At 34.1% G+C, this 25,711-nt stretch overlaps 2 protein-coding genes across 2 annotated transcripts in view; one reads left to right on the forward strand and one right to left on the reverse strand.

Annotated features, from left to right (window-relative positions):
- Nucleotides 1-857: 857 nt before the first annotated feature.
- LOC136031960 (large ribosomal subunit protein uL15-like) lies at nucleotides 858-15,533 on the reverse strand. Its single transcript, XM_065711973.1, has 4 exons — nucleotides 15,393-15,533; nucleotides 9,951-10,115; nucleotides 2,581-2,733; nucleotides 858-1,028 (listed from the first exon to the last, which is right to left on the reverse strand). The coding sequence occupies exons 1-4, from the start codon at nucleotides 15,393-15,395 to the stop codon at nucleotides 900-902; spliced, it is 450 nt and encodes a 149-aa protein (XP_065568045.1). The 5' UTR covers nucleotides 15,396-15,533; the 3' UTR covers nucleotides 858-899.
- A 9,079-nt stretch (nucleotides 15,534-24,612) lies between these two features.
- LOC136031963 (tumor suppressor candidate 3-like) overlaps nucleotides 24,613-25,711 on the forward strand; it is a 39,648-nt gene continuing 38,549 nt past the window's right edge. The window contains exon 1 of the mRNA XM_065711976.1: nucleotides 24,613-24,742. Coding sequence (XP_065568048.1) covers nucleotides 24,671-24,742 — 72 coding nt within the window. The 5' untranslated portion in view covers nucleotides 24,613-24,670. The remainder of the gene's footprint in view (nucleotides 24,743-25,711) is intronic.

Below are 25,711 nucleotides of genomic sequence, written 5' to 3' on the forward strand. Positions count from 1 at the left end.
AATATAACCCCCTTTAGGGTTAACCATATTATTTTTCTGTAAAATTAAAAATTAGCACTTAAATATATTTTATTAAAAGATCTTCATAGTTCCTCAGAAAATAAGGTACATTGACTATCCAACGAGCATTGTTTAAGATTTCATATGTTAAAATTGAGCCCCCTCCCCCTTAAGACTTATTGGGCTCATGACAGCCGAAAATATCTAGTCAATTAAACTCACCCGTGCGAAAAAAACGAAATACCTTCTTTTCCAGTTTACATCAACTATCCGTACTTTTTTCAGGTAATTTATTATTTTTTGTCTCTACATCCTCTTTATTTGCCACCAACAGCTTTTTTCATAAGAATCTGCAATCAAACATGAAATATGAACTGCCAGTGCTCACTTAAGGCAGCTATCATGATGCATCAACTAAGAAAAAACCAACGATAGCTGGGGCAAAACAAGTTCCTAGAAACAAGTGTAATATTATAAATTATTCTAAAAAACTAGATTCTTTACATGTGATTGGATCCAAGAGTCACATTACGCAATTAGAAAACTTCTGTCCCTTTTACAGAATAATTTTAATATCAATTACTTTTGTCACTAAATAATACTTAAAAACTTACTATACTGTCAAATAAAGAGATCTTTTTGAACACTCATAATATTGTATCGGATTAACGACGCTTCTTGACTACTAAGGTCCCTGCGTCGGCCCTGCAGTGCATTCCTGCAGCACGATTCGATCTCTGGGTCCCGTATTACCAAGCTAAGGTCAAACCCACTGCGCCACCACAGGACGAACACCCATAATAATGAACGCTAGTATACCTATTTCACATATTAAATTTTAACACTAAAAAAGAAGATGGTTGAGACAAGGAGCTTTATTGTCTCAAAAGAATGTACAACTATGCTGTTAAAACACAACAACCGCCGACACTTCTGATCTTCTCTTCGGCTGTTTTTGAGAAGAATTTTGCCTTTACAATGACTGGCTGCTTGGGAAGAAGACCTTTGCCAAGGACTTTGTAGTAACCCTAGAATAAACAGACAAGTTTTACCAATTCAGTTCACTAGTAGATAAAATACATCTATTAAATATAATCTTGCAATGCCTGAATTTTTCGTTCTTTTTTTATATTTTACGCTATCGTTACAGATATAGAGGGTCTTCCGAAAGTCGCACGAAGCGCTTCATATTGAAAGTATAAAAAAAGCGATCTAGAGTTTTTCAAGCTGATTTTCAATCAGCACAATGATGTATCAAATTACATATAGAACAATATGTAAATCGTGCACCAGCACTGCATCATCAAGATTTCATTTGAAACAATCTGTTTCTACTTATAAAAGTTAAAAAAAAAAAGAATAAAGAAGCTTGTTAGACCATTTTTTCTTTGACAAACCTTAGAGGGTAGGGGGTATTTTTGCGATCACTATATGTCACTTGGTAAATACCAAGTATTCTGATTTTATCAGCAGAAGAAAGCTACTATTAAGAGAATTAAAAAAAAACTTTTACCTGGAAAACAGCAATTAAGAAAGGTAGGACAAGCAATTTAAAACGTAGACAAAACTTTCTAACAAAAGATATAAGCTCCGCCTCCAGAACCATTTTTCAACAAGAAAAAAGAGATGGAAAAAACTTTAAAGAAGACAAACTAAAAATAGGTAAGCATAAAGAAAAACTTTAATGTTTTAACAAATAATATCATAAAAAAAAGTTGCTTGTATTGCTTTTTCCATACCCATCATGAAAAGACAGTGATATTTACAAATACTGGGAGACACATATGCAAGTTATGTCTTGGGCACTGTCATAATAACATTATGTCTATTTCTACTCATTTTCCTGAAGTTATTACGGAACGGCATAGTTATTAGTAATACCTATCTAAAATATGTTCACTAGTTAATCTAGACCATAACAATTAGCAAAATATCAAGCCCCTTTTGGTACGACGTGTGAACTGAAAAAGTATAATCAATTAATCATGACTTTCATATAGTTTCATGCTGTATGTTACTCATCTGAATTAATCTCTGAAAAATATATTTTTTTGAAAATAATTTTCAACCATTTTTTTTTATTTATCCATAAATCCGTGTGATTTAAAAGCTGAATGGGACCAAGATAAATTAATCTAATAAAAACATAACCCAAGACTAGAAGAGTAGGAAGAACTTAAAATAGTATAAAATAAATAGAAAGCCTGAAAAAATAGGATAAGAGACATCAATGGTTTTTTGACTGATTAAATGACTTAAAAACATTGTAAAAAAATACTCGAATGGTCCTTAATAAAAAGAATTAAATTAAAGAAATTTTAAGCGACGGTTCAAAAGAAATTTAATTACATTTCAGCCAATAAATTTCAAAGAGCTAAAATAGATATTAAACTATCAGTTCACATGCCACAAATGATCTGTTTATAAATGGTCAACAGCCCACCAAGATAGTTAGCAATAATTATTTTTGTCTCCTTTGCAATAGGACAAACAACTTTTTATTCGATATCTAATTTATAGGGTTATAAATTAATTTTACATCATAAATTTATGCTTCCAATGTAGTTAAATACCACTTACAGCTTTGACAACATCAATAACTGGAGCTCTTTTCTCTGCTGGGTTTGCAAACTGCTTCCTCACGTTTTCAGATACAAGAGACCATACTTTGTCAATATTGATGCTTTTGCACCATTTCTGATTTTTCCTGAGATGGAAGTTGCGCATTCCAACCTAGTTTATGGATAGATGAAGGTTGTAAAAATACTTATATATACTTAATGACTTTTACAGGCCAAAAACAAAATCTAAATCAAATGAATGAAAAAATAAAAGCTTATTGCTGCAAGTTTATAACTAGAAAAAATGGACACAGAAAATTAAGTTTAGAGATACTTAAACAGTAGGTTATGCAACATTCTATGCTATGAAACATTGAAATCCAAGAACAATCATCTTCTTTTTCTACACCAAAGGTAAGGTGCAATTTAATCTTTTAAACCTTGAAAAGAGAGTCATGCATCAGAAGAAAAGATGAAGAAAAAGGCAAATTTATTGCAATTATGTTATCTTTACTGTATGAAAACCAGTGAAGACAGATATGAAAACTCACAACAATTAGATATTACTCTGACTAGAAGGGGGCATGTTACACCTCTTAACAGGGCTGGGAATTATTCCTGCTCACTAGAAAAAGTGCTTGAAGATCTGCCCAGGGTGAAAAAGGGGATCAAAGTGGAAGAGATTTTGATTCCCATTCATGGTCAAAACATTCCTTTGTTCATGAATCAGAAATGGTAGCCAGTCACCCTAAGAATCATCGTATTTACGAGCCTCTGAAGGAATTCATTTCGCTGCAGACAGACAATTGTCTTTCTTTTTCTATTTTCTTTTTGTTCAAACTATCAGTTATATTTTTGTTTTTCTTTTCGTTTGTTTATTTATGTTTATTTTGCATATAAAACAAAAGCAACTAGCACTTGATTGGTGAACTTGCTTTTCAGCTCTGACTTCCTCTTCTGTATGTCTTTAACATTTGTTTCGTTTTTTTTCGTCTTCTCGCGTTTTCTTGGCACCCTCTAGAAAGGAAATGGCCAAGGCGATGTCCATGGAATCCTTTGAAGCCATCCCTCTCTGTAAGTGATCAGTGGCCTCTTTCAAGAGGGCATCAGCAATTGCTCGTTTTGTTTTTCAGAGGCCCACTTTTCTTGCAATGATTCCTCAAGTCCATTTATCTCATTTTTGCTAGAGATGTCTACTAGGCTCAGCTCCCTTTCTTTCTCTTGGTCTTGGATGCTTCGTTCAGCAGCTTGTTCTTTTGCCTTGCTCTCCACATAGTCTTGCACGTCGACTAGGCTGACCCTGCCAAAGTCAACAATTCTTCAGGAATAGGCCAAAGTCAACAATTCTTCAGGAATAGGAAAACAAGGGGCAGCTTATGTTTATGAAAGCGTCATTAATAAGACCCTTTACCAATACCCTGAGTCACATCCGTTGTTGGCAGACACGCAATACGGTTTTTGCTGAGCACGATCTACATTAGACTGTATGATTGCACAATATAAAGAGTGAGTTGAGCTCCTCTCTCAGTGATATGATATTCACCCTCTATCCTTTGAAATTAAAAAAGGGTTTGATCATGTATTGCACAAGGGACTTCTTTGTAAACTGAAAGTCTACGGAGGTGACGGTCGACCATTTGAGGTGCCTCCTGACTTCCTTCGTCAATGATCATTGCAAGCTGTCCTCGACGGCTTCATATCAAAAGAACACCCAGTTTTATCAGGAGTACCTTAAGGAAGTATGCTTAGGGCAACTCTTTTCTTGGCGTTCATAAACGACCTAGGGGAGAACTTTGTGAAGAAACAGCACCACTTTGCTGATGACATGACAATACAGACATCAATTGCAAAGGGGCATTTAAGGTTTTCATGGAAAGATTGTTCATATAAATTTCAGAGGGTGATCATTTGGTTGGAAATAAAAAGTCGTAGTTTACTTTTTGAGTCGAAGGAACCAAAGGGCAACTGCCCCCTCCCCATGCCCTCTTTCCCTCAAATGCATCCAATCAAATTTTTAGGTAGCAATTTTGTTCAAACGGACCTTAGTTTTTGTTTTTTCATATAGCAAAACTCAAGGGCTGACACAATCCCTTCAGAAGCCATGGGGCAAGTGTTGTAATTTATGCCCCAAGGCTATATAAGGCTTTTAAGGAAAGGGTGATTGTATGAACTTCTGAGGAGGCTTATTTGATAAGGAATCTAAAGTTGTAATTCCATTTAAAGAGTCAAAAGTGATCAGAGGGTAGGCCTGACTATCCCCCCATTCTATTTTTACCCAAATCAATTCGGCTAAAATTTTGAGATAGGCAGTTTGTTCAAAATAGTCCATGTATCATGAAACAATGTCTTTGTGGTTGACACAGACCTGCAAGGCTCAGGATCAAGAATTGTATGTTATTCCCCTCCTCAGGGCATATAAGGTATAATGGAAGGTAATGGTCATATAAACTTTGGAGGAGGCACATTTCTCTGGAAATTAAGTTCTAGTTCCCCATTCGCCAAAAATGATTATAGGGCAACAGCCCTCCTTGTCTCTTAATACATCCAATGGAGAATTTGAGATACCCATTGTGCTAAATTTGGTATATAGATTATACAACAATGCATTTGGGGTTGAAATAAGCCCCAGATCCCCGGGAAAATGGTTGTCAGTTATATCCTGAGAGCGTATAAGGTTTTATGGAAAAGGTTGCCACATTAACTTTAAAGGAGGTCTATTTGATTGGAAACTGGAAGTTCTATTTCCGATTTAAAGACCCGAAAGTGATCGGAACACAAATAGCCACTGCCCCCACACCCGCTTTTCCCAAAATGTACCTAATCTAATTTTTGAGATAGCTATTTCAATCAGAATAGTCTAAAGATCATATAAGAATGCCTTCAGTATTGACACAATTCCCAGAGCCCAAGACAAGGTTTGTAAGTCGGGAGCACGGCAGGTTTTTTTTTTTAAATGGTAGTAATATTAAGCTTTGGAGACAATTTATTTGACTAAAAATGGAAAGTCCTAGTTCGTTTCAGGAGTAAGAAGTTATCAAAGGGATACTAGCCAACCCCACAGACCTCTTTCCCTCAAATGAATTGGATCGAAACTTCGAGAGCATTTCTTTTCGAAATAGTCCAAACTCCAAATGACTATTGTTCCAGATTTGAAGCCCCACCCCCTCCTCCATCCCTTGGAGAAGGGCTAAAAATTATACTAGACACCCATCATTAACATGCAAAGTTTTTCAAGAAAGACCTGGTTGTATAAACTTTGGACAAGCCGCATTCAATATGAAATCAAATTTCGTTTACCCTTCTTAAGAGTCGAAAGTGATCAGAAGGTAACCAGGCTCTTCTCTCTCAAAAGCTTTTTCCCCAAATGCACCAGATTAAAAGTCTTAAATAGCCATTTTGTTCAAAATAGTCTAAAAGCCAAATAACTATAACTTATGGGTTAAAAAGTTCCCCATAGTTTCTGGGGAATGGCTTTATACTGATACGATAGGCTTAATATATTCAACGTTAGGGAAAGGGGCAGTAGCCATACTCTTGTTTGTAGAGATTTTTGTTTGTTTTAAGATTGATTTGCATATTCAATTACTCATTTTAAGATTTATTTATTCGTTTATATGGTTCTTATTGTAAGTTTGTTTGCTATGACTGTTTATTTAATTTCTGTTCATTTTATGTTTCATTTTTTTTATAGGAATTTCTGGTTGCTTTAAGTTTCAATTAAACAAAAAAAAAGTTTTTTTTTAACTGAAAGTAAGGAGCGATATTAAAACTTACAACGAACTTAAATTACTCCGTATATGAAAGGGGCTGTTCCCTCCTCAACGACCTGCTCTTTATGCTAAAGTTTTTTACTGCTTTAAAAAGTAGAGTTGAGAGAAATCGCTCCTTACTTTCAGTTAAAAAAACTTGTTTTTTATTTAATTTCTGAACCTTTTTGAGTTAATCCATGTTTTGATTTAGGCTCTCCGCACACGAATAATTAAAAAGAACTTTGCATATTAATTTATTTTTAAGTCTAAATGGCTTTCTCATAGTTTTGATCGAAAGATTTTGAGAAAAAAGGAGCGAGGGAGTAGGCCTAGTTACTCTCCAATTTTTTGGTTATTTAAAAGGCAACTAAAACTTTTAATTTTTTTACGAACATTTTTATTAGTAAAAATATACGTAACTTACGAATTAACTTACATAACGGACTTCTATTTTCGTATGTTTTTATCACGTATATGAGGGGTTTCCCCCCTCGTCAATACCTCGCTCTTTACACTAAAGCTTAAATTTTTTCCCAATTCCTTAAGAATAACCCCTGGATCACAAAGGCCGTAAAATAAATAGTTGAAATTAATAAAATCACTTTAGCATAAAGAGCGAGGTATTAGGAGGAGGCGAAACCCTCATATGCGTATTAATTTGTGTTTGTTTTAAGTTTTAATGCTGATGCTTACTTTCAGTTGAAAAAACTTTTTCATATTTTTTTCCATTGTTCTTTAAAAAAATGCTAAAAAATCCTGCGCCCCCTTCATGGAAATTTTCTTTCCCCATGACAAATTCTTCCATGTAAAGTTCTCCCCGCATAACCCCTCCCCCAGACAAAAAAAATCCCCCTGAAAGCGCCTGTACACTTCCCAATAACCCTTACTATATGTAAACACTGGTCAAGGTTTGTAACTTGCAGCCCCTCCCATGGGGACTGTGGGGGAGTAAGTCGTCCCCAAAGACATAGTTATTAGGTTTTCGACTATGCTCGATAAAATGGCTATCTCAGAATTTTGATCCGGTGACTTTGGGAAAAATGAGCGTGGGAGGGGGCCTAGGTGCCCTCAAATTTTTTTTGGTCACTTAAAAGGGCACTAGAACTTTTAATTTCTGTTAGAATGAACCCTCTCACGACATTCTAGGACCACTGGGTCAATACAATCATCCTTGGGGAAAAAGTAAAAAAAAAAAAAAATTAACACGCATCCGTGATCTGTCCTGTGGCAAAAAAAATGGAAAATTCCACATTTTTGCTTGAAACTTCTACTGTAGGTTTGTCTGATACGCTGAATCTGATGGTGTGATTTTCGTTAAGATTCTATGACTTTGACGGGGTGTTTCCCCCTAATTTCTAAAATGAGGCGAATTTTCTCAGGCTCGTAACTTTTGATGGGTAAGTCTAAACTTAATGAAGCTTATATATTTAAAATCAGCATTAAAATGCAATTTTTTGATGTAACTATTGTTATAAAAATTCCGTTTTTTTTTAGAGTTTTGGTTACTATTGAGCCGGGTTACTCCTTGCTACAGTTTGTTACCATGAACTGTTTGATAATTAGATATTTTTATTTCTGTTAGCGTTAAGTTTGATATGGATTTTAATTTTCTTTAAGAAACTTCTTCTTTGAAAAGTTTTTTTTTAATGATCAATTTCGAAAAAAGCTCAGGCAATGAATACATGAATTTGAGTTCTGAAAGCATGTTTCCTTTTTGAGTAGCTTACAATCCTAGGTACTTTGCTGATGATGCGGAATTCTTCAAATGTTTCATTGATGTCATGTAATGCAAAAATAAACAACCTGTTTCTTGTGCTTATCTGATGAAGCATGCGGATTCAAGGTAAGTCTTTAGAACAGCTAAGCTTTTTTCTGCTGCATATTTTGCAGTTAAAAGAAACTTATCATCACCAGTCCTACACCATTTCTTTATTTTTCTACCCCTTATGCCTTCTTTAGTTCAACAAAAGCAATAAAAATTTTCAGTTGCCCATCATCTTTCCTAAATACGGTTGGGGAAACCTAAAGACAAATAGGATTAAACACAGCAGGAATAACATTGAATACATAATTTTTACCACTCATGATAATCTCCTCTTATCACTCAACCCACCATTAGTCTAATAACTAACCTCAGGGAAAGAATATGTATTTTGGGCCATTGCAATGGCCCGAAATTTGAACAATGGCCATTGCAATTTGAACAAATTCATACTGTTATGGTTCATTTTACAAAGCTACAGGAACATTATCACAATACAACTACATTTTGTGCTGTTATAAGCTGCCTGTTTACAGCAGTTAAAATACACATTGGCCACAGACTATATTCCCACTGTTTTGCTGCTTCTTTCTGAGCTGTGACAGCACAACCAAGAAACCAGTATAACTGGATTTGTTAGATGCTAAATCATCTACAGAGGGTCTTTCAAATATGTTATTTGGCGGAGTTTAGGGACTTAAAAAAGGACTTTAAGGACTAATTCCAAGCCCTGCCTTAGCCCCACTGGTAAAATCTAAGTGATTGCTGGCCCTTTATAGAAAGCAAAGATTTTTAAGATTTCATTGACAACATAAGCATATTTCCATTTCTTTTTTAATTAGTAAAACTGTAGTTGGCAATTTGGCATCTCTTGTAATCTCTTAAGCTTTAGTTATAAATATTGAGGGCAGACAGACTTATTTCTATTAAGGGGAACATTTACTTGCATGAGTTTTAGCATTCCTTTTAACTTGTATTTGAAATTTTCTTCATTTTTAAATCTTATTTCTTTTTTTTTGCAGGTTTTCATAAAAACATATTGTTTTTGTTTTTTTCTCCCATAAAAGACAGATGCTATCTTTACAATTTTTTACTTTCAATGTTCAATTGCAATTTTTGCTTCACTGTAAATAGACAATAGTCTTAATAAGTTTGTTTTTCATTATTTATTTTCGTATTAGGATATACTGTATAAATGCTATACACTGAAAGTACATATACTAGGAATTCTGTCTTATATCACAAATGGATTGTGAACAAGTTACAAAAATCCAACAACAAAAAATCCCTTATGAGATTTTAAACTGTGTTCAATTAAAATCAAAAGCATGGCAGGCTAGCACACAGTCAACCGCATTGCTAAGAGCTGTTAAAGAAGTTGGAATTATTCTGCCAAAAGTTTAAACATAGCAATTAGATGTTTTGATGCTATCCAATAACACATCTAGTAATTTGAGAATGAGGAGAGGGGGTATCTGAAACAAACAAAAGAGAGCAGAATGTTCATTTAATCATTGGTATATTCAATGGGAAAGCAGGGATGAAAGCTTTAGAGATAAATACACCCCAGTATGTCAGTATATGCTCAAAATTGTGAAGTAAAAATAACAACTGTGAATTGATGGGCTATGTCAGAATTGGCTACTGAGAAAAGTAATTCTTTTACTAGTATGCTTTCTTTTTAAAAGGTCCTTTTCACCAAACTCAAGGGAGAGGGAATATCCCTCTCTCTTTTTGTGTTTAGATTTTATATAATTCTCAAGTACTATAAATTTAGCCAAGTTCTTTAAATTGCATCAGATCAAGGATCAGATAAAAGAAAACAAATTGGACTTGAGCATAGTAGAGACAATTAGCTCAAAATAAGAAAAGACTTACCTTTCCAAAGTATCCTGGATGATACTTGTCAAAATTGATCCTGTGATGATGCATGCCACCAGCATTACCACGGCCTCCTGGATGTTTCCTATGTTTTCCAATCCTACCATGACCATGGCTCACATGACCACGAAGCTTCCTAGTTTTGGTTCTCTTCTGGTTAGACTGTCAATGAAAACAAATTGATAAATTGCATGCAGTCCATCTATTTCTTGTAAACGCACAATTCCAAAATGTTGGGAGTGAATCCTAGGATCTTTCTGAGTGGGGAGGGGTATAAAAAGCAAATTTTGCATCCAAACAGATGGGCTGGATTTCAAGATACAGCAGGCATTTTTTAGAGATAATGCCATTTCTCATAATAGCTAAAAAACATTGCCTAAAATTTAAGCACAGAAAACATGTATCTTGAATAAAATTACTCCTTTATTTTGACCATACTATTAGCAGCACATAGTTCAGACCAAAAAACCCTCAAAAAATTATGCAGCTGAGCAAATGTACAAACTAGATAAAGAGCAGCTTCAAACATTCACAGAAATACTAAATTGTCATTCTTGTTAATGTCAATATTCCTATCAGTGAATAAGCTGGTAAGGGAGCTATCAAAGTCAGAAAGTTTTCCTTAAAATATGACTCATACTGATTGTTTAACATTATGAAAAAATTTATAGTAAATAGTCAATGTCATTTCAATTTTGCTTCTCTAGTTATAAAGTTAAAGAAATATACATGTCTGTTCTGTGTAAAGAAACATTAGGCAATGCAACCAGGTCACCTAGCAAAACAGGAAGATTATTTTCAGTATGAGAAGGAATTGTATACTACAAACTATAGAAAACTATAGGAATATATCCAATAGTATATATTGTAATATAGACTATAGCAATTGTATACAGTGTGTATACTATAGAAGTTGAATTTCATCACTATCCCAATTATATGCAAACTATGGGGACAGAGAAGTCTATGTTGCAACAGATCATAGACCATTCCAATCATTTATTTTAACCTCATCAAAAGATTCAGTCAGGCATTCTGAAATTAATATTATAGTTTAAAACTGGGTTAAGCATCAAGCAGAAACCTAGCAACAAGATTCCAGATATGGATATCTTATCTTGATAACACCTTGTTGACTTCAAAACCCTGTACATTTCCTTCATATTTAGCATAGGTTCAAGGCTCAAGGTGCTTTTTATGCACTTTATTTATTCTGTAAAACTTTTTCTGAAAGCTTCAGTTTTAGCTTGTGATACAGTATTTGCCCATGTTCATCCAAAGTTAACAGTATTTCAAAGAGGAAGAGGCAAAGGAATATACTTCATAAGACACAGCTACTAAGGTGGAGGAATATACCAAGGCACAACTTAGGTTCTTGATCTATTCCCAAATCTTTCATGCCCAATATACTATGGTTGATAACCAGACAGCATGTCCCATTCCTCTCCCAACTTGCACCAGTGGCAAAACCTGGGAGTCACTATAGATAATCTTCAAAAGTTCCACAAATACTGCACAAACAGTTTCAAAGCAAATTCTAGCCATGGACTCATCATAAGAACACTTACTGGCCAATCACATGAAATCACCTTGAAGCAATACAAGGCAATTATGAGACCAGTTCTTAACTTTGGAACCTGCCTTGCTGGTCTTTTTTACAAAGGTGATGTGAAATCGATTGAAGCTTTACAAGAAACCATATAATGAAAGCCTCTCTACAATAAATTCCCATATTTGACCTTCCAACACAACCACAGTGACATGCTACTCACATATAAATTTTGTCAACCAGCCCCAAATATAAGCTCTTTACTCAGTTACCCAACAAAAGGTAAACACAATGTCTTTCTAAGAAGCTTGGTGAGTCCAGAGTTAACTGTAGAATTAGATAAGACTTTTTTTCCCAAAGGGTCTTCACTGATTGAAACTGTTTTAGTGAGGAGAGTGTCTTCAACATCAACTAAAGTTTTTAAAAGGAGATTTGACAAAGAATAGGAAGACAAACTTTCAAGATACAACTGGAGCTAAAAGGAAAAAAGGAAAGGGCAGAATAGTCTTGACTGTAAAGCTTGCAACTGCTGAAAAAGAAGAAGGAGCTACCCATCATCTGTGTATCATAAATATTGATTAATATGCATGTAAATATAAAAAGTTGGGCTAGGATGCTGCTTGTCACACCCAGCCAACTCACATACTCTATCAGGAATTTATACTGTGTGGTGCTATCTACTCTAAACTACAGAATAATTGTCCTCTTGATCATACAAATCTATCCTAGCACACTCATAGTCAGAACTCAATTCTAAGATCATTCCAAGCTACAATTTTTGGTAGATGTTTCTCACTTTTTGCTCCAAGCAAAAATCTACCTTATAATGGATGTCAACAATAAAACACCCCTTAATCAATATGAAAAAATATATATAAATTATGGAGCACTACTGTTCATTGCAGTGGATTCAGTCCATTTTTCCATTTCTAATACAATCATTTCTCTAAGCTACTAACAAAATCTACACAACTTGAGCTAAGAAATAACTTGGACTACAATACACTTTCACTTGGTGTTTGTTTTTTGGACTACTTGCAGGAAACATTAAACAACTTGACCAACTTAGGAACACATTTCTTTGCAGAAGGGTCTTGTACTACCAACAAAAAGCCCTGGTTTGGTCCAGAAAATTTTCTACTTTTTACTTCATTTATTCCTGACAGTTATTGAAAAAACTGAGTCTTCATTTATAGACCCAACCAAACAATATTAAAGAACCACTCTTGAATGAGGCTCAGCATACTTAATACTGTATGTCTTTCATTTATTCTGGCTTGATTTTTTTTTTTTTTTGTTTGATTCAGTCTTTCTTCTACTTAGTTAGAGGTAATTCATAAGATTAGTTTTTCTTCTTTTTTAGAACTTAAAATAGTTGGGCAGAATTCCCTGTCAAAATATCTACCTATATCATTTCTGCTTCTTTTATGTCTGCTGACTGACATTATTCACATTTTCTTGGCTATTTGATTTAATGGTTGTTTTTTTGTTTTGTTTTTTTTTTTGGCATATGTCAATCCAGCTCATCACCCTTTCTGTCTTTAACAGTTCAAATAAACAATGTAATTTTATTTTGGCTAATATTTCACCAGTTTAAAATTATAATTACCTGTACTATAGTACACTTTCATTCTGATAACATGAGACCTAAATCAGACAGACCACCTTTAAAACCAGGTAACACAGCACACAAAACAAAATCATATTCAATCATTTTTCTGCAAGCCTCTTTGAGCTTTAGGGCTCTGAAAATTATAAGGTATTATATTCAAGGTTAGAAACCTAATATGTTTATGAAGAATACATTTTAATAAAAACAATTGTCCAAGATTAAACACTATACAATAACTGCAGTATTAAGCTAATCAGGCAAATTATTTATGATTTTTTTGAAGTAGACTAGTTTTCAGAATCTGTTGTATGATTTTCTAAAAAGGAATGAGGTATCACTTTAAGGGCACAAAATAAATTGATTAGCACAATGATTATCAAGAAAATAGATTATTTCTTGGAATAAACAATACCAAGGCATGAGAAAAAAAATATTATATAAAAAATTGAAAGTCATACTTAAATACTAATTTTCAACATAGCCACCACTCAAATTTAGGCACTTACCATAGCAATGAATGAACTTGGAAATTCTATAATTGCAAAGTTCTGCTACTTAGGTCCTGATTTCTGTGTGTTTCTGTCAAGATTTTTCCTACCTGTCATGCATAACTTGCAGCTACTCAGCTATTAATCATTATTTTGGGCACCAAACATTGTGTAAAACTAAGCAAGAGTTATGTTATTGTAAATCTTTATTTTTTGGATTTTTGCATTGACTTTTAGACAGATTTGGTACTCACTTGGTCTTTGACTAAGTTTTTGACATCATGAAAATTTCTATAACATATCTTTAAAATGATAGCAAGCATTGATGTATTCAATTCAGATGCTGTTTATACACTCCAAATTATATATTTCTACTGGAATAAAGTTCATTATCAGCACAAAGTTATTATTACATACACCTTGCAGTTTGTGGCAGACATTTTAAAGGGTCACTATAACACAAAAGGACAACCTATAGCATAAACCTGTCACTAGTGTGGCTAGATGCTGATTGAACAGCATAACACCCAGACACCAAAATAGCTGTGCTAGACCTTATTACAAATACAAACAAAAATTTAGGCTTAATCTAATTTCTAGAGAGCAATTGTATATTTGGGAATAGCATAGACATCAAATGGTGTGTTAATCTTGATTCTAAGGAGATAGTAGTCCATAGGTACCAATAAGAGGGAAGGGGGCCCCCATGACTTTAATGTTTAAGATTTTCAAAGGAAAAACTATATTTGTAGATTAAGAAGCTTTCTAATGAAAATACTTAACTATAAAGGAATGGAAATATTCTAGTTTAGCTATTTTGGATAACCTAGGGGTTAGGAAAATATAACTTTCAGGGATTGGCCTATAGCTAAAACAAGTCCCAGGAAGATATTTTCAAGTAACTATCACCTCTCCTTCTCTCTCTGGAGGGCAGTAACCTTTAATGACCTTCATAATCTGTGTTATGAAATTGAAACCTTACAAAACAGATCTTCTACTTAAATGAAGTGGACCACAAGAAAACTGTTTCCAGTTTCACAACTTTGCTAAATCCAAATTTATGAGGTTACAAAGATCTGCAAATATGCCTATATTTCCTGAATTTAGAAAAAAATTCCATTGATATGGCTTAAATAAAACTAGAGAAAAAGAAACTAAAAATGAAGGAAGTGTTTATTACTCCAAATTTTAATAGGTAGGCCTATAGACTAGACCTGCCAAAGAGGCAAATTTCTAAAACTTAGAAACTGCAAAAAGGTTAATGTAGAAGCTAGGCAATATTTACCCTGAGTGGGTTTTTTGCCCTAGATTAATCCCTGAATGTTACATTTTCCTAACCCAACCCCTAAGATAGCTAAAAGTGGCTAAACCAGAATTTTATCATAAGAACACTTCAAGCATATAAAGTATTTTTAGTCTGTAGATTCATCCCTGAAAGTTTCATTTTCCTAACCTAAACCCTTTCTGAGATAGCAAGAAGTCACTTAACTAGAATTTTACCCAGAAGGTAGGCAAGCATTTATCTATGAACCTATCCCTATCAATAAAATCGAAAAGATCATTCATCAAATTTTATGGAAAGACCATAAAATCCAGATTAAAATATTGACTTTGAATTTTGACCACATTGCTGATGCACAAATTGAATAGATCAGGAACAAACTTAATTTTCTATAAATGTTTACTGCCTCAAATTTTTCCCTGGATATTTAAATATCTCAGCAATACTAAGACTTAATTAGAGAAGGTAAATATCTTCAAATAAGGAACGATTGATTTGGATTACTAACCATCTTTCAGAATTTTTGATATATAATTATTCCACTAACGACGAAAACGTACACTGCAACGCTTCCAATATCAAGAATAAACTATAACGAAATTTTTTGATGTAAGAAAAGAAAACAGCCAAAACCTGGGCAACAAAATAAACAGCACCTCTCAACCTTGTTATAGGCAGCGTAATAGTGCAGCCTAAGCAAAGAACAGTGTTGGCACAATGTATTATTTTTTATTTTTAGACCAGGGCACTTTGTATATAAGTAGTTGACGTAGAAACGTCAAAAAGAGCTCATTCGATTGTAAAATTGAAATGGCTAGTGCCCTTTTGAAAAGTCCGAAGTGATTGGAGGACAACCAGCCCCCACACCCATCGTTTCCCGTAACGCATCCAATGAAAACTTTGAAATAGTTATTCTGTTCAGCGTAGTGGAAAGTTCCAGAAACTATATTTTTTAGGATGACCAGCCTCCTATAGCCCTCAGGGCATGGGTGGTAAGTTATACCCTAGGGACATATAAGGATTTTATAGAAAGGGTGGGCGTATAAACTTCGGAGGTGGGTCATTGAATTGGTAATAAGAAGTTCTAGTGCCGTTTTTAAGAGTAACAGTGATCAGAGGAAAGCTCCCCCCCCCTCTACACAAACACAAACACACATCATATTGTCCCAAAATGCATCCAATCGAAATTTTGATGTAGAATCTTTTTTCGAAATAGTCGGTAGATCATATAAAAAGCTTAGGGGTTGAAACAACAACAACCTCTAGAGCCTGGAGACAAGGGTTGTAAGTTATGCCCAGGGGCATTTATGTTTCTTAGGGGAAGAATGGTTGCATAAGCTTTGGAGAAGTCTCCTTTGGTTGAAATTTTGAATTTTCGGTTCCCTTTTGAGAATCAAAAATATGGAGGGCAAATAGCCCCCACCCCCGACGAACCATATTTTCATCTAACGAATGTGATTAGTTTTATGAGATAGCCAATTTTTTCAAAATAGCCCGTAGAACATATAATTATGCCTTTAGACTTGGAAAAACCTTCAGAGCTTTGAGGCAAGGGTTGTAAGCTAAACCTGGGGTATAAAATTCTGCTGGGGCTGATTTGATTTGAAATAAGAAATTATAGTGGGCTTTTTGAGAGTCAAAAGTGATTTGAAAGCCACCAGCTCCCCCCCCCCCTCTCCACGCTCATCATTGCCCCAAACACATTCAATCAAAATTTTAAGACAACAAGTTTGTTCAGCGTAGTTCAAGGGTCTGGATATTAGGTTTTTGAGGATGACAACCACCCACAGCCCTCAGGCTAAGGGCTGTATGCTATGCCCTGGGGTCATTTACGGTTTTCAAAGAAAGGATGGTCGTATGTTATTCAGAGGGGTCTAATTAGAAAGGTAACTTATAAGATTTATACCCTTTTTAAGAGTCAAAGTAATCCCTTATCCACTCGGATCCCTTATCCTCTTGCAGGCCATGTTAGAGTTGCATAGCCATGGTGTTAGTCTTGATGTATTTTTTTATTATATTATATGTATAGGCATCTAAAAGTTCGTTTGAAGCTGGAATAAATACTTTCAGATAGTAACCTCGTTGTATTCGTCAGAATGAAGCAAGGAGCCATCATATCACCGATTATCTACAACAACTCGCCTCTTCCTGCGCAGATTGACCTACTTATTCAGTGTATCAGTGCTTTGTTATGCGGACCATCTGTTAAATCCGTGCCGGTCAAAAGCTAGTCTTCAACGAACTTTTGATTAGCTATATGATAGATATCTACAAATAAGACTAAGTTTGAATGCTGCGAAGTCCCAAGTCCTTTTCTTTAATTTACATAGTAGTTATGTGCTCGATAGCGTCTGTCTAGGTGATAGTGAGGTAGCAACCACCACTGTACTAACATATTTAGATCTCTCGATTGGGTCTTTGATTACGAATGCACGAAAGCCTTTGCTTCAGAATGCTGAACGCAAACTTAGGATTGCTTATGCTATTGTGGTTACATCGCAGCTTAATCTGTAACGGAAAGCACTTTCTCGGATATATAATAGTAAGGCTCTCTCACATATTCTATATTTGGCCCCGTTTTGGTACATTCTTACTGAGTCTGATAGGCGAGTGTTGAGAAAGTGTTATTTTAAGTACGTGAAGTCTTCGCTTCAAGCCCCTCAGTGGTTCAAGGAGTTGATACATCGTTAACCATTTCACCCACGGTGAAAATCTTAAGTGGGAATGTCAGTTTCCACGACTAAATTGTCCAGAAAAATTCAACCCTGGGAAATTCTTATGGGTATTTGTTTTTATTAGTCTTAGTTTTTATTCAGTAATTCAGTTTTACATCTGAAAATATTGCGGGAAAACTGCCCGAGGAAATTTTACAGTTGGAATTTTCTGTTTTTTCGTTAGGGGGAAGGATTTTCCACGAGAGAAGTTTTTTATGGGGAAATTTTCTCCAGGATAATCTTTCCACGGATGAAGATGGATTTTTGGAAAAATTTCCACGGAGGGGGTACTCCTGGCATTATTTCAGAAACGATTAAAAATTAAATACAAAACATGTCTTTGTTTTCAGATGTAAGAAGGCTAAGGATAATTTTACGCCGAATTGTCCGATAAAATTTCTGCGGAGTAATTTTTAAAGGGGATAGAATTTTGCACAGAAATTTCGCAGGGGCAAGTTAACATGGTAGGAACTATCAATGGAGACATTTTTCATGAAGAGGAGGGGCTTTCCGTAAGGCAGAAGGTGGACTTCTTGGTATTATTTGAAAAATGATCAGAAATCAAACTTTTAAACGAGCAGTAATTGACCCGTATATGAGGGGGGGGGGAGCTTCCTCTTTAATACCTTTCTATTTAAGCTAAGGTTTGATTATTCTAATTCTTTAAAAATGACTCATTGAACGTAACACTCGTATAACTAGAATAAGAAACATTTTTAAATTACTAAAAAACTTCAGCGTGAAGAGCAAGATATTTTTGGACAGGACAGTCCCCTTCTCCTATGTGGAATAAGTTCCGTTCGTTCTGAATTATGGTGTTGCTCCTTATTTTAAGTTTAAAAACTTTTTTTTATTAGTTATTCTCTTTTGAGACGTCATTAGGCGTAATTTGTCATTCCCTTGGTCATTACATTGCTGTATTGTAGTTCTCAGTGAATTTCTTCATAAAATTTGTATTTTTTTTATTTAACCTTGGACTAAGGATTATCACTTTTCATCTTCTAAGTAACTGAGTATGTCGCGAAGTGGAAAAATATTCGGAATCAAGAAAATCACAGTGTCCTTTCCCATAAACTTTTTCTTGCTTCATAAAATGGTGTAACAAACACTGAGATATTAACAAATTATATATTAACTTATTACATATTAGATATTCACATATTAACAAAAGATTTGGAGTGCTTGAATCCATGATAGCATTGAAAGAGCCACGACGGCTTTAATTTGTTTAAATTTTGCATACTGATAACTAGGAGGATAATCCCTGCAATTTTTAAATTGTTTTAAAACGTTGATGAAAACATTAGCTCAGATTGACAATTTCTGTTCTGAAAAATTCAGTTGGATTTTAAAAGCCAAATAGGAATAAGATTAAAATTCTGTGTGATATTCAACTAAATCCTCAACTTTTGTTTTTAATTTGTACTAGATTTTGGCTCGACTTTAACCGTATTTAGTAACCATTTAGTAACGCATAATTTATAAGTTGTATTATCAAATTTTGACACTTTACTACTGTATTTTTGAGTTTGTAAAGAATTCCAATCAAAATTTGGGAATATCTGAGATTGCGCTGTAGATACTTTGCTTTTATCTTGGATTCAGTAATATTTAGGAAATTTCATCTAACTCTCACCAAATCTCAAATTTTAAATTGCTCCCCTTCCCCTGTTGCCGGCGCGACAGCCATTCAACCTCAGCTGGTGGCTCGCCATCGGAAAAATTGGCTGCCATTTTTCCTTAACATCAGCTATTCGCTATGGAAAAGAAAACCAGTGAGGCATCGGGGTCTATTCGTTAAAGATAAAATTTAGTAAAACTGAGGGCTAAACGGGTCAAATGAATCAAAAAGTTCTAAACTATTATTCTCAAATGTGAAAACTTTGTCGATGTTTTGACCGAAAATTTTGAATTCAAATGACACAATGAAAATCAGATTTCCCCAAAACAATGCAAGATTAAAATAGAAATTGTCGATTTTTAGGCTGCTAGCCAGCTGCGACAGTTTTTACGCCATCCAAAATGAACCAGGTGGCAGTGACAAAAACTCATGTCTTAATAAGGGTGCGTTTGTTTACTTGTCCGATTACGAATCTGATGAATCCAAGCGTTTTTTGAGACACATATGACGTCAGAGGTTAGTCGGATTATCCCCACAAACGCTCAGGATTACTTGTCCGTGGGCTGGCACTTTATAACCCCCAAATAAAAAGATTATTTGAGGATTGTGACGTCAATGCTATATATTTTTTTAAATGGATAAACATGTGAAATCGTTAAGTCTAGAGAAAAGACAAGGAAACTGTAAATAATAGAAATAATCTTAGCTTTTCAGTGACCTGTAAGTAATATTATGCATATTCCTTAGTATCTAAAGGGTTTTTGGTGTTCTAGGCCTGTCTTGCATAGGCTAAGCTTCATAAGGAGTCAGAAGAAAAGTTTTTTTGTTATTAAAAAGGTTGATTCTTAGGTTGGCAGCTATCACATTGGTGAGTTAGTCAAATGTTATTATATCAAACAGGCCTAGTTTCTAAACCATCCTATAATTATTAGTTGGAAAAAATTTAGAATGATTAGGCCAATACCTATAGCCTTTTATATAGTCTATATTTGTTGAGATTGCTATTTAAACTGGATTTTTAAGATACAGTAGGGGTAATATTTTACTTTAGCTACTTTTGGCTATCTTTGAAAGAGGTTAGGCTAGGAAAATGAAACTTTCAGGGATGTGTCTACAGGCTAAAGTATGTCCCAGGAAGGTATTTTGAAGTACCTACTTCTACTTCTTTTCCCTCTAAAGGGTCCTGAAATTTTTGGGTGCCTTATTTTTTGGTTATCAGTTTCTTTTTCTCTGGCCTTAGTTCTTAATTTTTCTGGCCTTAGACAACTCCTGTTGATTGAGCAGAACTTTAAGCCATAACACTGTTTTTTTCTAATTCTAGAAAAAAAATTTTATGCCACCTCATTATAGGTTAAATATACGGCTTATATTATTTATTCTCCATGAATTTTTGTTTTATTTGATTTCATTGATGTCAGTTGCTTTCTGTTAAAAATATATTTATTTTTTTACATCAAGCTTCTTCTTTTGTGAAAAAATTTGAACTGTTTTTCTTTTTATATATTGTATAAAATGTAAATGAATACCTGGCCCTTCATTTCACAGATTCAACTGAAAGTATTTGAGGCATCTTACATCAAAATTCATTTGACACATTTTAATGTTTTTTTTTTTTTTTAGATGACATAGGACACCATTAAAGTTTTGCATTTGCTTTGCTAAAAATTGTCTTTAAAAGTGCCAAGTTTAGAGAGTTATGTTAATATTTTTCTTGCTGATGAGTATAATTTTTTTTTTAATTCCTTCTGTTTAAATAATTTTAGAGAGATTCTGAGCCAACCATGGGTATATTGTTGTTACAAATGATTTTTCTCAAATGGGCTTGTGGAAAACAAGTAGAACATATAATTTCTCTTTTTTTATTATTTCAAAACCAGAATATCACAAAACTAAGCATTAATATTGCTGATTGTACCTTAAGTAAATACAATCCCTGATGGAGTTTTGTTGATACCTGTTTAAAAATTTATTTGTCTTAATGAAATACATATTGTTTGTGGGACAGCAATGAGCAACTATGACTTGAGTTTTATTTTTTTTCAATATTTTCTTTTTTCAAAATAATTTTTGTTCTCTGGTGACATTTGTGTTCCTTCCTAAGTGGCTGGCACTCTAGGTTGAGAATCCTTTATCCAAAGGGCACAGGTTTAATTTCTGGCATTAGCAGTTTATTTGGTTTGGGACAATGGTCAGTGATGTAACTCTGTAAGTTCAGCCAGAATTGGCCCAAACTTAACAGGTTACCTAGAGAAATCTGGGGTCAGTAAGCAGGAAGGACATGCAAAAGCATAGGATGACTGGCCCCTAGCTTCCTATTGCACTTCCTGTCTAAAGGATTACCTGGTCCTTTACTAGGCTTCTGACTTAGCCATAGGAGCTTTCTTTTAAACCCATTAAATATAAGTACAAAGGAAGAAATGTCAGTAAGGTGGTCCTTCCTTTTCAATGAATTTTTGATGTACAGACAACAGTGTAGGTCATAAGAATTGGCTGGTGAATGTTTTGCAAGGTTTAAAAATTTAGGGCAATTGCTCAGGTTGGCAACTGAGCACAAAAGTAAAATTTTGTGAATGGTTTTTCTTTGTGAATGTTATATTTATGTCATGTCCAGAATTTTAAAGTTAATCTTCATTGTTTTTTTTTTTTAATTTCCATGGCCCTAGGACTTTAGTGTATTAAAACCTACCTATGTCCATCCATTTTCTTTTAAACAGAGAGGAGTTCTATGTTTCCTAGCTTCAATAAATTTATATGCAATTTTGAGACCAGGGTTACAAAGTAGGTCAAAACTTGCAAGTGGAACTATGATATGACTAATTAATTTGTAAGAAATGTATATCAATTTAAAGATTAAAAAATTATGTAGAAAACAAACAAGACAAATAAATAAAAGTATCCCTTTACAACCATTTAATTAAATGTAACAAATGTAGATTATCCCTAAGATTGAAATGAACAAAGCTTCAATTATGAATCTGTTTTCTTTAAACAGACTGAAGGGACAAACCTCCAAGCTATGACAAATTCAATCTCACTTTTGATCTCTTTCCTTTTCAATAGGAACTTTCTTTGGATTTTTTTTCAACCAAGTAAAAACAGTAGGGACATGATCAGGTATAAGTGACCTTCCACTAAGCCTACATACCCAGGGGAAAATTGTGCAGCTATACTAATAATTGGTAAATTTTTTGTTGTTCATATGTTTCATTTACAAATAAGTGAACATACTCCTTGATGCCCTTTTTTATTTTTTACAAACATAATAAGTGCTTCAAGTACAAGTTTTTGAGCTCTTGAAAATGGCCAAAGTATACTCAAATAGTTTTTGGGTATAAGAAAGCTTAAAACATTGGTCTCAAACTTACTGTTTCATTATTAATCCATTTTTTACATGTTGTATAATCTATGAGCACTGATTTTCCACAATTAAGTTGGATTAATAAATTTTACAATATTATGCTGTATTTCTTCTTCTTTGATGCCAAATTTTCAATTAAGGTACGTGTTTTTGGTCATTTTTGACAAAATAATGTATGTTTTTCACTGCCAAAATTTGTTAGGTTAAGTAAGGTCAAAAAGTGCTTAAACTTGAACTAGCAAAATAAGCAATTATTATATTTGTAAAGAACATACAAAAAGGCATCAAGTGGTATATTCACTTTGTTTGTAAATCAAAATATGAACAACAAGAAATTCACCTCTAACATGCCTAATTTGCAAACATATAGCCCAAATTATATATTTCCAATGTTTTCTGCCACCTGTTACTTGTTTTTCCAGTTCTTGTTTTGCCACAGTTGCCTCAGTTAACAGGTGCAAGGGTTGAGGGATAGATTGGCAGAATCAATAGAAAATATGTAATTTCAGCTATAGATTTCCATATTAGGAGGGTTGGGGCTAAAGTAGAGCAGGGCTGCATGTAGAAAGCTATAATTATTATGTAAATTACAAAGAATCATCTTTTTTTAACAGGTTTTCTTCTATAGGTCTACAGGTCCTTCTCTTGGCTTATACCACATCAAGCATTATATAAGCAAAGAAGAATAAGTAGCAAAAAGCTATATATACATAAGCACATGTTATTTAACAATGACTTCTCTAGTGCCTAACTATGACCCCTTAGTAATATTAACAAGAAACAAGGGTAAAACTGGTGCAAACAGTATTACTGGCTTTCATATAAAGTGAATAAACCACTTGATGCCTTCTTATATGCTCTTTACAAATATAATAATTTCTTCTACTTCAAATTCAGATTTAAGCACTTTTTCACCTCTTGACCTCTTAAAAATGACCTATAAATGGAGTCATTACAAATCTGTAATAATTTAGAAACAAATTTGGGCTATATATTTGCACATCAGGGGGTAGGGGTAAAGCATAGCATATATTATATACGTAAACTAACCATTGCTGTTTTTTATTTTTTTTTAACATGTTTGTGCACATCAAATTTTAATGAAAAGAGAAATCACCAGTGCAACAGCACACACATAAAAAAATTCAAGCAATGGTTAGTTTACATATTTAATATATGCTACACTTTACCCCCACCCCCTGATGTGCAAATATATAGCCCAAATTTGTTTCTAAACTATTACAGATTTGTAATGACCCCATATATAGGTCATTTTTAAGAGGTCAAAAAGTACTTAAATCTGAACTTGTGGTAGAAGCGATTATTATATTTGTAAACAGCATTACAAAAGGCATCAAGTGGTATATTCACTTTATATGAAAGCCAGTAATACTGTTTGTACCAGTTTTACCCAATGGTAAAACTGGTGCAAGCATAAATAGGTAACAGAAAAAGTGAAATTTAGTGTAAATGACAATCAGGAACTGGATCAAGGGGGCCAAAAACAGGGCTATATAATTGGAGTTCAAAGAACGTGGTGATTTTTTAGTGAAAAAAAAACACTTCCCTGGCTAATTTAGGACTTTGAATTAATTAGCCTACCAAAATTTTCCTATCCTATGCAATTGAAATAATTTTCCCTTTTCAGAGCATTAAGACAATTTATCACAATAAAAAATATCCAAAGCATCTTGAATGGAATGACTTAAAAAGGCAAATGACAACCACAATTTGAAATCTTACAATTAAACTTCTGGCCACACAAATTGTATTAGGCTACCCAGCTCTGAAATAATTGCTGAAGCTGTATTTGCCTGTAAAATTTGAAACAGGCCCAAAGTCCTAGCCTCTTCCTTGTCAAAACTTCACATAGCATTAAAACAATAATTACACGTGACCAATGTCACGTGTATTATTCGCAATTAATCTTGCCGTTTTAAGTGACACGTGGCCAGACAAGTATTTGTTGCTATCTTTTAGGGGTTAAACCTGGATTAGTAAAAATCCCATTGGACAAGTAAACAAACGCACCCTTAACTTTGGTTTATTAGAAGCAGAAGAAGAAAAACGCGGTTTGACAGTCCGGCAAAAATATGAAAACTGTTAATTTAATATTTGGAGTCTGTTTACTCCTAACGTCATCAGAATGTCAAAGAAAAAAAGATGTAATGGAGTCTTAATATTTTAGGCTTTGAGAGTCAATATCTTGGCCTATGTACCAACTGGTTTAGGTTAAGCAGTAAAAGTTGCCTAGCTAGCACAGGAATCAGATGCACCATCAGTTTTACATTCAGTACTATAACTAGCACGCCAATAGTAGCTATGTAAATAATATCCCCGCTCTCCCTCTCCCCTTCTAATGGGCACCCAATATATCACTAGGCTAGGGTAGAGCTGAAGTTTTTTTTCTTGACAGGATGGGGGGCCAAATTTATCTAGGCTACTTTATTGCACCATAATTACTGTACTTACTGCAATTTTTGCCCTTAAATATTACAATTTAAGCTTGTTTGTCACCTAGGGCACTTGCCCCCACTAGCCCTCTCTCCTAAATCCAGATACAGGATTGGCTATACCCTAAAATGGTGATTTTTTCCTTTTATGAACTATTTGATGGTAAGATTATATACTAAAGATGGTATCAGTTTACTGGTTATCCCCTTGTAAGGGAAAGAAACTTAGGCCAAAATAAAGGTTGTAGCTAGGCTAATTTTATAAATAAATTCTTTATTTTATAATGTTTCCAAATAGCATGACAACTCTTCTGACTATACACCCTAGTAAATTTGCAGAATAAAAGCTCTCCAGATAGAGACATTCTAAAACTAAAAAGAGGCATTTTTAGAATGCTAGTTTTATCACCCTAATTTTCATTTTGTATGCATATAAGGATTGCTCTGTGTAGAATTCTGCCATTATTGACCTCACACTGGTATCCTACTATAGATACCACTCCTTCTGCTCCCAGTTCTTGTTCACACCCCAGTTCTTGTGTGAATAAATCCAGGGTTTGAGATTGAATGCTTTGATTGCTTAGAGAATTGAAAAGTAGAGAAGCAAGGCTAGTGTAGAAGTTTTAGAATTCTCTAGAGTTAGTGGTTTGTTGAAAATTTCATAGTTCCCCTAAATTCTGT

This window comes from Artemia franciscana, chromosome 10 (assembly GCF_032884065.1).
Source record: "Artemia franciscana chromosome 10, ASM3288406v1, whole genome shotgun sequence".
Classification (NCBI taxonomy): Eukaryota; Metazoa; Arthropoda; class Branchiopoda; order Anostraca; family Artemiidae; genus Artemia; species Artemia franciscana.